Source organism: Nyctibius grandis, chromosome 12, assembly GCF_013368605.1.
Source record: "Nyctibius grandis isolate bNycGra1 chromosome 12, bNycGra1.pri, whole genome shotgun sequence".
NCBI classification, from domain to species: Eukaryota; Metazoa; Chordata; class Aves; order Nyctibiiformes; family Nyctibiidae; genus Nyctibius; species Nyctibius grandis.
The window spans coordinates 1,239,786-1,252,643 of NC_090669.1; the positions used below are offsets into that span (position 1 = coordinate 1,239,786).

The 12,858-nt window shown below is 51.3% G+C and overlaps 2 protein-coding genes across 5 annotated transcripts in view; both read left to right on the plus strand.

Annotated features, from left to right (window-relative positions):
* NLRC5 (NLR family CARD domain containing 5) overlaps positions 1-5,073 on the plus strand; it is a 53,432-nt gene extending 48,359 nt beyond the window's left edge. For all 4 annotated transcript variants that reach the window (XM_068411210.1, XM_068411209.1, XM_068411212.1 and 1 more), the window contains 3 exons: positions 1,285-1,368; positions 2,212-2,295; positions 3,778-5,073. In XM_068411210.1, the coding sequence (XP_068267311.1) occupies positions 1,285-1,368; positions 2,212-2,295; positions 3,778-3,853 (244 nt within the window). In that variant the 3' untranslated portion in view covers positions 3,854-5,073. The remainder of the gene's footprint in view (positions 1-1,284; positions 1,369-2,211; positions 2,296-3,777) is intronic.
* Positions 5,074-8,873: 3,800 nt separating this feature from the next.
* Positions 8,874-12,858, plus strand: part of CPNE2 (copine 2) — a 58,055-nt gene continuing 54,070 nt past the window's right edge. The window contains exon 1 of the mRNA XM_068411675.1: positions 8,874-8,936. The gene's annotated coding sequence lies outside the window, so the exon portion shown is untranslated. The remainder of the gene's footprint in view (positions 8,937-12,858) is intronic.

The window sequence follows — 12,858 nt, forward strand, 5'->3', positions numbered from 1 at the left end:
TTAATGAAGACTGACACTGCTGGAGGTGTTGGCAGGGTACAGACCTCCTAGGCTGAGATCACTCCTCCGTCGAGCTCTCTGGTCATCTCTGCAGTGGCCAGCTGGATGACACTCAATTGTCATGCTACTCTTACATGCCTCAGTTCTGCCAAGACCTCGTGGGTGGTTTAAGTAAAATGATGCATGGGTCATAAGCCCACCAGACTTTCCTCTTCATCCCCCAGAAGGTATTTGTGTGGAGATCACAGATGTCTTAGGACTCAGGGCATTAGATTAAAGCCAGGATTTTATTGCCAGTCCCAGGAGAGACCTGGCAATAATCCAGGGAAGTAACGGGATGAGCAAAGCAATGTTCAGTGCATAGGTGTGTTGCTTGCAGCATGGCACTAAGACTAGTTAACCATGTAGTTAGTTACAGCCTCCTGCATTACTAACAGATAGGCAGATTCTCCTTTAATAGTAGTGTTAGAAGGAGTCTTGTCTTGTCAGTGGAGGCACAGCTGAATTCTGTCATCTGGGTGACATGGCAAGCAGTAAGCTGACACCCATGAAATCCCAGAACAGGCCATGACCTTGTCTGGTGGAAGGCCCCAGTTCTTGAGCTGGATCCTGTCCTGCCTTTCTTTTATTTTTGGCTCCTACATGCCATACAGAAATTCTGGAGTTCCTCAGACTTGGGGAGAGGAGTGGCTCTGTGGGGTGGCCCCAGGGTCACTCAGCTGAGTGAAGCACTGACTGGTGCCATGCTAGGTTTCTGTTTTCCAGGTGAGAGGGAGATGGCCAGGCTGTTCAGCCAGTAGCAAAGAAAGGATCTGAAGGATTTTCTCACTTGCTGACGCATCAAAGTGAAAAACCCAGCCTTTCAAGAGCCCTGGGAGCCATCCTGTGAAAGAGCTCAGGGTCAAAAGGCAGCGTTAAGAGCAGGTCTGAGAGGCACCTTAGCTGCTGCAGTAGTTTAACACCATCAGCACAAGGAGGAGTTGCCCTGGGGTAAAGCTGTGTGCTCAGCAGTCATTTCCATCTTTCACATCTCACTCCTCTGGGCCTGCAGGATGCAGGAGATAACCATGGTCCTCAGGCTCTGTGGTGACATTCCCTGGTGCCTTACTGTGCATGGAAATACGTGGTGAAACTGAGGAAACTCCTCAAAATTAGGCTTGTAAAGCAGGGGAATATGTGCTTGCCATGATAAACAGGCTAATGAGGGGGTTGTAGCACTGCACTGCTGCTGTTCCCCTTGTGTTTGTCAACTGACTCACAGTTGGGATTTCTTGTCTGTCTTAGACTGTCTTGGAACGCCCTTGGTGACGGAGGAGCCCAAGAGTTGGCCAGTGCTCTCCCAGGGATGGAAAAGCTGAAGATGTTAGAGTGAGTACAGCCCTGAGAGCAACTCCAGGAAGAAGATTTGTTTTTCTGTCATTGAGCCTTCAACCATACTTCCTAAAAGGAGACGGATGTTAGGAATGACAGACAGGCTTTTGCAGTTCAAATTCTTGCTTAGCATTCTTGCTGCAAGCCTTGCTTGAGGATACACAGCACAGAGAGGCATTTTTCATTTAAGGTGTTTGCAGTGTAGGTATCTAAGCAGAAGCTGCTCTTTGAAGGCCTCCTGTTTGAGTCAGGGAAGACAAACTGGTATTTCTAGGACATCACTCATATCACCTAATGACCTCAGGTGAGCTGCTTCCTGCAAGCTTTTACTTCTCTTCAGTGTCTGGGATGGTCTAGATGGGTACCGTGCTCAGAGATGGTCTTCCATCTCTCAGCTGTATGAAAATATTAGTCTGTGGGTCATAGGGGCAGGAATTGAGTTTTGTTTGTCTTGGGCTGGGAAACTATGTACTAGAGCCTGGCTGTTCTACAGGTAGAAGCAGGGAGGTTTTGTCTGAGGTAGGAGGAGTTGTTACTAGCATTTTTTGGCACCAAGCTCACAGTGGGATCTGTTAGAGTGCTCCAAGGGCAAGAGATCTGCTTACAAGTCCTGTTGCCGGAAGGAGGTCACAGGGAGCATTGTATAGGGAGCATTACACACACGCTTCTTGCATCGATAGAGCCACGGTCATAAAGATGAGGCTGGTGTAAGTTGTACTTGTGCTTGTGCAAAAGCGTAGCTCTTCTGGGACAGGAGCAGGAGCCAGTGATTATTCAGCTGTTTTCTGCTCTTGATTTGGTTTTGGATTTTAAAACTTTCTTTTTTTGTTTCTAAAACAGTCTGGAGAAAAATCGTATTGGTGCCTGTGGGGCCACCAAGCTAGCAGAGGAACTTGCCAAATGCCCGGAAATCCAATTCATAAGGTGAGCAGGTATCACAGAGCTCTGTGGCTGGGTATCAGGTCAGCAAGGGGAAGTGGGGGGGTGACCAGTCTTGGGACAGACATGGCCCATGCTGACCTGCTGCCCTGGGTTAGCTGGCATGGAATAGGATATTGCAGGGGACACAGATGCAAGCCAAGTAAGCTGAGGGTTTTCTAGGCCAGCTCCACCCCCTCAGAAAGTCCTGGGATAAAGGGACAGAAAAGATTTCTGGCTTTAAATGAGGTAAAAATGAAGACCCAGTTGTGTAATGTCCCCATCAGAGTTTGTTGCAGTTTTTCCTATAAGTTTTCTTTCTCCCATTACACCTGATTTAACTTCTGAGATACTTTCTTGCCCTGTCCCAGTCTGTCCTGGGATCCATATCTTGCAGATATTGGACACCTGATTTTTCCTACTCTTTGTCATTGCTTCTTCAAACCCTGTGTATCAAACTCCACTGGAAACCTCTTGTAGGAGAGACCCACTCATAGAATAGAATCACAGACTGGTTTGGGTTGGAAGGGACCTTAAAGCCCATCCAGTCCCAACCCCCTGCCACGGGCAGGGACACCTTCCACCAGACCAGGTTACTCCAAGCCCCATCCAACCTGGCCTTGAACACTGCCAGGGAGGGGGCAGCCACAGCTTCTCTGGGCAACCAGGGCCAGGGTCTCACCACCCTCACAGGAAAGAATTTCTTCCTCAGATCTCATCTCAATCTCCCCTCTGTCAGTTTACAACCATTCCCCCTTGTCCTGTCACTCCATGCCCTTGTCAAAAGTCCCTCTCCAGCTTTCCTGTAGCCCCTTCAGGTACTGGAAGGTGCTAGAAGGTCTCCCCGGAGCCTTTTCATCCTTCCCTCATTTGAAAAGTCACACTTCTGAGAGCACCTCTGATATCTTTCTGGTAATACAGGTCCCACAGCCAACTGTCTACTCCTACCTGAGCCCAAAACAGGCTCTGCCTTCCCCAATAGTGAGAGCAGTCAGAGAGCAACCACTGAGGAACCTTTCTGGTCCTGGCTGAGCTTGGGGCCCCTGTGTTCTTGCTCAGATTGGTGGGTGCAGCACAGCACGCAGTCCCTCTGACTCCTCGGGGCACTCTGCTTCCCAAGGTAGAGGCCCGGTATGGGAAGCTTTTGGGTAGACTCCACCAAATGAGGTAGATGAAGACGGGTGGCTCGTGTAAATCAGGTTGCTTATGTGTGATTCAGTTATTCCTCCGCTTTCTGAGATCCTAGTGGCCTGAGGACTTTTCAAAGCCTTAATCTGTCTCCCAAGCTTAGATAAGTGAGACCATCTCAGCAGGTAGGCTGCTGGTGGGTTGCTGCTGTGTCGCTGAGATAGGGCCATACCTCATTCCTGTCTAACTTTCGGACCTGCTTTGATGAAAACCCAAAGCTGCCTCTTCCACCCTCTTGGGCATGCCATCTCCTTGCTTACCCCACCTAGTCCTACAGTAACACGTTTGCTGTCGTTGTAGGCTGTGGGACAATCCCGTGCCCAAGGGCCTCGCTGAGAATTTGACAAGCCAAGATCCAAGACTATGTTTCTCCTAGCAAAGAAGAGCCCTTGCCTGACTAGGAATTGCTCTCTGACTCCCACTGCCCTCAAAAATTGCACTGATGAAGCCAGGAAATCAAAAATTCCTACAGTTAAACACTAACTCTTAGGTCTTCCTTCGTTGCACTGAACCAAGTATGAACACTTCACGGCGTTCTGTTTCTTGTGAGCTTTTATTGTACAGAAAAGCAGAAGATTGTAAATTGTTGACTGTGTTACAAATGCACTGAAACAGGCTGTTTGGGAATTGTATATAACTGTGTGAAATACTTCTGTGATTTGTAGGCAAAAAATGGTAGTATCTCTTTTCCTTTGCTTCATATCAGGCTCTTTTTCACATGGAATTGCCTCAGTTTCCTTGTAGAATCTTCAGGACTTTTGAAATTTCAAATCATTGCCCCAAAAGGATCAATATTTCTACTGTGATAACACGGAAAGGCTGGTATCACCACAAATTTCAATGAGAAACTTTATGGTACTCAGGTTGTAAAACAATTTGGAAGAAAACCGACCGTTCTGTGTGAGGATGTGCACTACTGACTGTTTTCACGTGGGGTTTTCTAGACCTTTGTGGCGTTTTTGAAGACTTGATTGCACTGATCTCTTTGAGGTGAAGCGAAGGGTCACTTAGCTTGACGTGTTGACCACGTGGTAGATCCTTCAAGCCTTTACTGTCCCCTGAATCCCAAAGCCTACGTGTCGCTGGGCAATGGATGTTGGACCTGTGGGAAGTGGAGGGAGAAGATCCCAAACACTGAGTTTGCTGCTCAGCAGAGGAGATGGACTGCAGCTGCCCCTTGCACGTGTGGAAGGACTGCTTGAGTTGCCGGAGTGTGCGGCCGCATCGTTCTCATTATTTATTAACTTGTCTTATAATGTTTTTCTTGCATGTTTGTGCTGTAAATATTTAATCCTTGTGGTGGATTTATTTATGGAATTTTGTTCACAGCAGCGTTTGCCTGGGGAGATGTAAGTGATCTGATTTGGGCAGGGCCAGGCGTTTGGAAGGAGGTGGAAATGCTGGTCCAGGAAAGCTTTGGGCACGTGGACAGCTGGTGCCTGTTATTGCTGGGGGAGCCACTCTCCTTATTGAAAGACCAGCATTAGGCTCTGTGAGATACTGACATTGTTGCATAGAGGTGGGACACGTTTTGCAGAGGCTGTGCTCTGAAAAGGGTTTAAAAGCAAAAATAAATAAAAAAAAAAGGTGGTGAAATTCCTTATGAGGCCATAATTCAGTGAAGTAATCAGGTACCTGAGACTCAAACCCTGGAATTTAGGAAAAGCTTCACCAAACGCAGCTTTTATTTTCATTCTATATTTTCAGATCTAGTTTGCAGATGCAAATCTTAGCAGTGCCCGTCAGAGGAAGCGTGGCACGAAAGGCAGCGTGATCATGTACCACAAAGCGTCTTGGTGCCGTTAGCTCTTCACAGCTTCTGAGGTGAGTGTGTTTGTCAGCTGGGCTCTCCTGGTCTCCCAGGACTTTTGGAAGTACAAGAGGCTGGATGGAGTTTGCAGTCACGGTCTGTTTTGGTGTCCAGGCTTTGAGCTGAAAATTCTTTATTTTTCCTGCATTTGAAACATCATTTTAGTAGGACTGAGTACTGTGTGTGATAAAAGATAGAGGCTGGGTTTTACTCTGCGTGAAGAAGGCAAGTACTGGGATTGGGCTTTTTAATATACTTTTTGATGGCCATTTTGTCATCATATTCCATAGCAACCACAGCCAGAGCCTTTTGCTGTTACCACAGGCCCATGTACCAGGGGAAACCCAGAAAATATCACTGTCAAACAGATCTTTGTTCAGCTCCGTTGGGTCGTCTCCTTGATCCCACCCACTCCTGCGTTTGAACTTGTTCAGGTGTCACGAGAATTTGTTTTCCTCTTTTACTGGTCTGAAACGTGCCTTCTTGCTTATAGTTTTTCCTCCTTTTTCGATGGGGAAAAATGTGCTTTAACTGAATAAGTAAGAATGCTGCTTTCACAAGTGCTTGACTGTCGAAGTCAGTTTTGTTTTCTGGGTCTTGGGTGCTAACCCTAAATGGCTGCTTTGGGTAGAGCAGCTGCTGTAGAGAGATCTCTTGGGTTTGGGTCACAGCGTTGAGTTGTTTTCCCTTGCAAGGAAATGCACTATTTGAAAATAAATGAGACCTGCGATTCCTCCCTGCCGTTCTCCTGGCTCCTGAAGTTAGGAAGTGTGTATCTCTACCACGAGGTTTGCAGTAATACAAATACCTTAGGGGCGGGTGTCAAGGGGATGGGGCCAGACTCTTCTCAGTGGTGCCCAGCGCCAGGACAAGGGGCAACGGGCACAAACTGAGACACGGGAAGTTCCATCTGATTATGAGGGAAAACTCCTTGACTTGGAGGGTGCCAGAGCCCGGGCACAGGCTGCCCAGGGAGGGTGGGGAGTCTCCTTCTCTGGAGATATTCAAACCCGCCTGGATGTGACCCTGTGCAACGTGCCCTGGGTGACCCTGCTTGGGCAGGGGTTGGGCTGGATGATCTCCAGAGGCCCCTTCCAACCCCAACCACGCTGTGATTCTGGGATTCTGTAACATAAGGCATGTTACAAATACTGCTGCGGCAGCGCTTCTCTTGAGATGTTCAAGAGTGCCTCTGAAACCTAAATGCCCACCTGCATTTCTCAGGTTCTTACCCCAAATTCAGGGTTTAGCTCCCAGACACAACATCTGGCTGACCCGAGAGAGCCGCCATGCCAACAGGAGCCCAGGAAGGGATGTGCAGGATGTCGCAGCATCTTTTGTACAACACCAGGTGTCAGCAAAACCCCAAAAATGGGAAGCAGTTGTCTGTAGTCCAGCAGTTTCGGCTAAAACCAGACTCTATCCTGTATTTTGAGTGCGTAGATTGCATTTAAAAAAAAATTGAGACGGGGATTGAGTCGTACGTGAAACACGACGACGCAATCGGTCCTTAGTTTGTGTCTTACATCAAATGCCAGGGAATTTTAGGCTGCCCTTCCCCAGCCTGCTTCCCATTTTCATTGCGCTGCTGATGTCTGTATTCCAGCTTGCAGTCGCGTCTGAAAGTTTCCGAGGGGAACCTGGAGGCCTCGTCCAGTTTTGAGGGTTTAAATGAACCTTCTGGTATGCAGGAAGACGCGAGGCCGTTGGGATTGTGTGAGATGGCTGAATACCAAAACGATTCCCAAATAGATAATTACCGTGGGCCATTTTTAGAGCTCTTACTATTATGTTTCAGATTTATCACAGTCCAAAAATGGAAATGTATCAGGATGCTCCACACACCCCTATTGTTTCAGGCTGCCTCCAGTCTCCGGAAAGACAATGGCTGAGCTAGTCAGTACTGGTTGCATACACAGAAGGGATTTTGTTCCCCCCTGAGACCAGATCTTTAGAAAGAAAGAAATACACTGCTGTAAATAAACAGACTGCTGCAGGGCGGTGAGAGCCTGGATTTTGTGCGAAGGAACAGTTGGAGCCAGGCTGGGCTCCGGCTAAAGCAAACCCATTGCTTTTGCACGCAATGGCTGCTGTTTTGTAGGGCTGGAAATGCAGCCGCCAGTTTCCCCTCTGCTAAAACCAGTTCCAGGTAGCGCTGAACCTGCTGTGATTTGGAGGCATTATGCTGGGCAGGAGAGAAAACATGGGAAAACCTGATTTTGGAGAAAATAAGCACATTGGCATGCATGAAATACTGGCTGCCTCTCCCTTTTCCCCCCCAAAGTGACGTTTTGAGCCATGGGCATGGAGATAGGAGGGCAGGTCTGGCACAGACCCCACTTCTCCCCTTTCAGGCACAACCTTGTCACCTCCTGTGGTGGTTTCTGGCTGGGTTTACACAGAAGGGGTTTGCTCCTAAAAACTGGGCTCAGCTTTTAGCTGGATGTTGCCTGTCGTGTTGCTTACGCTGAGCAGGAGCATTCGTGACCTGTGAGCCCGTCCTGTGTCCCCTGCCCCGCTCCTGGGGTGCTGGGAAGGGAGTGGGGCTGGTGGAGTGAGGGACCTCATCCATGCTGAAAACTGGCTCGGTGCCTTGAAACTCTTCTGCCTTTAACAGCTCAAGCTGCAGGAGAGGGGAAAGCTGGCCAGGGGGGAGTAAGGGACTTATTTTGCCCGTGATCTTTAAAAGCATGAACTGAGCCTATAGTAAAGGGTTCTGTGCAAATAAAGATGGTTTATTTAATCTGAAGCCTCAGAGGGAGGCTTCCAGTCTTATTACCCTCTCTCCATATCAAAAAAATATCTCTATAAATATCCCTGAGGCCTGATGATGTGTCCGCTGAGCATCAGGTGAGGTTAGTGGTACCTTGGGTACAAACCCCAGACTGGAAGGGAGAGGACACCGGCTCCTTGGGTCGAGCAGGGTGACTGGTAGGAGCGATGCTGGCCAGCTCAGGAGCTGCCAATCCCAGTACCTTGTTATACATAAAGAATGACATGAAATCATCTCTCTATTTGCATAACATACTTTTCAGTGGTTAATATCTCTGATTATAAATGCTTGGTCATTCTTGGACGATCTACACGTGCTCAGGGGAAGGGTCTTCACCTGGGGGAGGGTCTTTTTGACCTGTGGGTGTGATTTTTTAAGTATTATAACGAAGGCAGTTCAGCTAAGGATACTTAAATCCTTGCTTTCTATGCCAAGTTGGCCACCTGCACAAGAAATCTTAATTAAATCATTATGTCTTTGTTCTGGACCTTGACGTTCCAAAAATCAATTTACATTTTCTTGGCCTTAACTCGGTGATTGTTCATTGTTTTCCAAATTAGTTCAACCCGCAAAAGCCACGGTTAAACTTTTAACTCGGCAATAAGCGTTAGGGCATCGACCGGCACCGTGAGCACCCGCATCACCGAAGCAGGGTGAAGCTCGCTGGCATCCAGGCAGCACAAAAAAATCAGTGGTTTTGGTTAAAAGCAAAGCGGGGGGGAGCCCAAGCATGGCCGCGCCCGTCGCCCGCCCCCCGCCATCACCCACCACCCCTCCCAGTATAGGAGGGGGTGGTGGGTGATGGCGGGGGGCGGGCGACGGGCGCGGCCGTGGGAAAACGCTGAGCCCACGGTCCCACGGGAGCTGCTCGGCCCGGTGAGTACCGGCGGTCCCCGAGGGTGCTGTGGGGATAACGGAGGGGTGCGGGGTTGGGCGGGGAGGAGAGGGGCCGTTCGGTTTGACACGGAGAAGGGGGGGGAGGCAGTCCCACGGTGGGATCGTTCGCTGCGGGTGGGGATGGATGTGGGGGATGCGCCGGCGGTGAGTTCGGGTATCCGGGCGGGAGGGTTGCGCTGGCCCTCGGTGTCAGCCCCCGCATGGGGACCTGCAGGGCAATGTCCCCAGCGGCTTGTTCTGGGGGGTGTGTGGTGTCCCTTCTGCTCTCCGTCCCCAGGGACAGCCCCTTCTTCCCCGGGGCCAGACCCCTCCTTTCCCTCAGACACTCCTTCCCCTCAGACAGACCCTCCAGCCCCTGGGACAGGCCCTCTGTCTCTGTCCCCAGGGACAGACCCCCCCTTCCCCTGGGACAGACCCTCCATCCTCTGGTTGATACTCTCCGTCCCCTGGGACAGCCCCCCCATTGCTTTACGCTCCCTTCCCCAATCCAGACCCCTCCGTCCGTGCACGGTGTAAAACTTGTTCTGCCCATCCCCACTCTCTGTGCATCTGCTCCTAAAGATGCCCACCGGGCACGCGACCCCCAAACAAACGCCAGGGGCTGGTGCCTTCGCTCCCCAAGGCTGGGGACCTTTGGTGGGGTTTTTTTTTTCCTGGCAGCTGCCACAAGAGCTTCTCCTTCTCCTCCGGCATCGAGTCACGGGGTGGGGGAGATCTGCGGAGCTGAAGGCTGGGGAAGTGCAGAAGCGCTTTTTCGGGAGCTGTTTGCAGCCTGACGCTGCTCCGGCTGGTGGTGAGATCCTTGGCGCAGAACCGAGAGGGTTTGTGCTTGCGGCTGGGCTGCCCCTCTCTCCTTCTCTGCGCCCGCCAAGACGCCTCGTCCTCCGAGGTAGCGGCGAGCGGAGCGTTTCGCTCGGCAGCGTGAGGGTGCTGGGAGGATGGCAGGCAGGGAGGTGTTTTCCCGTCAGCTCCGCCAGCCTGAGGATCTGATGCGATAAATCTCTGGGTGAGTAACCCTAATTTAGGCGAGCGGCTGGATTAAAGCCAGCTGGGGCTGGAGGACTTGGTGGGCAAACACACCCTTCGGAGCTGGTCACCGCAAGGAGGGTGGAACAGGAGCTGGAGCTGAGCTTCGGTGGCAGAAACATCTCTGAAGGGCTGGGTCCTCGCTGCTGACTCCCCGAGAGCCTGAGCTGCTTCGCGGGAAGGGATTGGGAGGATCCCCCTGAACCTTGAGCCCCAGATTTGAAGCCTCCTGGAGATGCACTTGAACCTTGCTGGAGAAGCTGGAGTCAGAATCAGCCCGGTGCGAGCGCAGCCCAGGGGCGCTCAGCTCTGATACTGCTCCTGTTGCCAGCGCCAGCCTCCTCCTGCCAGCCCAGGTATCTGGAAGGGGGGGGTTGATGCCGGTGTGTGATACCACTGTGCTTTTCTGGGGTCAGAAAATGTTTTATTCCGGGCCAGAAATCCCAACCAGTTGTGGGGGCAGGGAGCAGAGCGATGGGAGGAGGGAGGCTGGGAACAAAAGCTCGAGGCGTGCGGAAGGGATCTGGTTTGAAGAACTGAGGCAGTGGAGGATGATTTCCTGGAGCAGCCTCGGGGAAACGCTGCGTTTGCTTTGGTGACAGCTGTGTGACAGCCTGGGACGTAGATTTTCTGGTGATGTGTGGTTTTGTTTCTCTGCTCGTGCCTCTGGAGCATCCCGGCTGGGATAACGTGGAGGGACGGCACCCGGTGAGGCTTCCAGGTGTCCCCAAAAGCGCACCTACCTGCCGTGTAGGCAGCCCCTAGCACTTGCCTTGGGTGGACGAGCGCTCCTGGAGCTGCTGTCTGAGAGCCCAGCATCCCTCCGCACCCCAGGGACAGGCTTTGCTGTCGGCGTGTGCCACGCTCTTCCCAGGACCTGCTCAGTTGGGGTCAGGGTTTGTGTTCCTTGGAGGGGTTGCAGACACCGCGCTGTAGCACCGTGAGGGTGGGCAGGGTCGTACGACTGCTGGTGTTTGAGACTCCGGCTGTGACGCTTCTCCCTCCCCGCTGCCTTGCTGAGCTCGGGCTAAAGATAAATTACATCATCTAAAGCCACATCAGCGTCTCTCGCCCTGGGGACATCCTTCCTCCTGGGGTGGGCAGCAAGGGACCCTGTCTGCCCAGTTGTATACTGGAATTGCGTTGGCTTTGGTCGCCTTTTAGGAGTCTCAGCGTGGTGTGTGAAGAGTTTGGGAGGAATAACTCCGTCTCTTGCTCCCCTTACACCCGGTGGAAAGAGTTTCCCACTGACTTCAGTGGAAACCTGTGCCCGGGGAAAACTGGCTGGAGTTGTTCACGCCACCATAAATCAGGGCTTGTTCTCCGGGAGCCGTCGGCGCACCGAGAACGTAACACCCTGTTAATTGCTGAAAAAGCAAAGCTTGCAGTCTCCTGTCCTGGTTTGGGGTTGCCAGCTCTCATAAGGAGCTCTTTATGTGAGAACCTTGGCTTGCGTTCAGAGGCGGGGTGGGGGGAAAGGAGACGGAAAGGTAAACTGTGGCACGGTGCAGTAGCCAGGCGTTAGAAACAGAGCTCCTGGCAGGATGCAAAACCACGAAAAGGCATGAAAAAAAAAGAATTGAACACTTGCTCCCCCCCAAAATCTTACAGTTTGTCTTTTAAACCTCTGTAAAATATTTCTTGAGGGACCTGAGTCATCGCTTTTTGCTGCTTTGGCTCGGTTTGCTGGCGGCTGGAGTTGTCAGGTTACTTGTTTGGCTCGTGGGAGCAGGGGGAAAGGTAATTCCTGGGAACTCAGGTGAGTTTGGAGTGTCGTGAGCAAGAAAGGCTCTGCTTTTTATTTGCCTGCTGCTTTCGCTGAGGCTTTGGCTTCGTGAGCTGTCAGATTTTCTGCCTGTAGCCAGCAGGAAAAAGCTCTCGTCGAAAATAGTCGCCTTCCCCCCAGCCTTGGAGCTTCCATCATCACGGGATTCCAGGAGCTGAGGATTCAGGAAGAAACACCAGCCGTCGTGAGGCTGATGTCAAACATGAGACGAGCTGGGAATTTGCTGTTAAACAGCAAGTCCAGCGCTGTGCAACCATTTAAACCGAGTTTTATATTCCCTCAAGCGGTGCCTGAAGCTGTTGGGAAGGGGCTGAGAATTTATCAGACGTGATTCTCATCACAAACCACTGCATTTTTGGTATCGCCGGCGTATAAATCCGCTTCAGGGTGAAGCTTCACACCTCAAGTGGCAGCATCTCTGTGGCAAAGCAGGCGGAAAAATAAGATTCTTGAGGAAAATCTCAGAATCACAGAATCAGCCAGGTTGGAAGAGACCTCACGGATCATCGAGTCCAACCGTTGCCCCTACACCACCCTGTCAACTAGACCAGGGCACTAAGGGCCATGTCCAGTCTTTTCTTAAACCCCTCCAGAGATGGTGACTCCACCACCTCCCTGGGCAGCCCATTCCAATGTCTAATAACCCTTTCTGTAAAGAAATTCTTCCTGATGTCCAACCTGACCCTCCCCTGGCGAAGCGTGAGACTGCGCCCTCTTGTCCTATCACTAGTTCCCCGGAGAAGAGGCCAACTCCCACTTCACTACAACCTCCCTTCAGGTAGTTGTAGACTGCACTAAGGTCACCTCTGAGCCTCCTCTTCTCCAGGCTAAACACCCCCAGCTCCCTCAGCCGTTCCTCGTAGGTCAGACCCTCCACACCCTTCACCAGCTTGGTCGCCCTCCTCTGGACTCGCTCCAACAGGGCGAAGGTGGGGATGGCAGTGGTGCTCTTTGTGGCTTGGTGTTGGCATGCCGGTGCAGATGAGCGTCGCACATTACCTGGGAATTAATATTTATTTATGTTATCAGGGGAAAGGCTGTGAAGCTCTGGCTGCTGGGGGGATGAGCTAGTGCACGGACCTGTGCTCT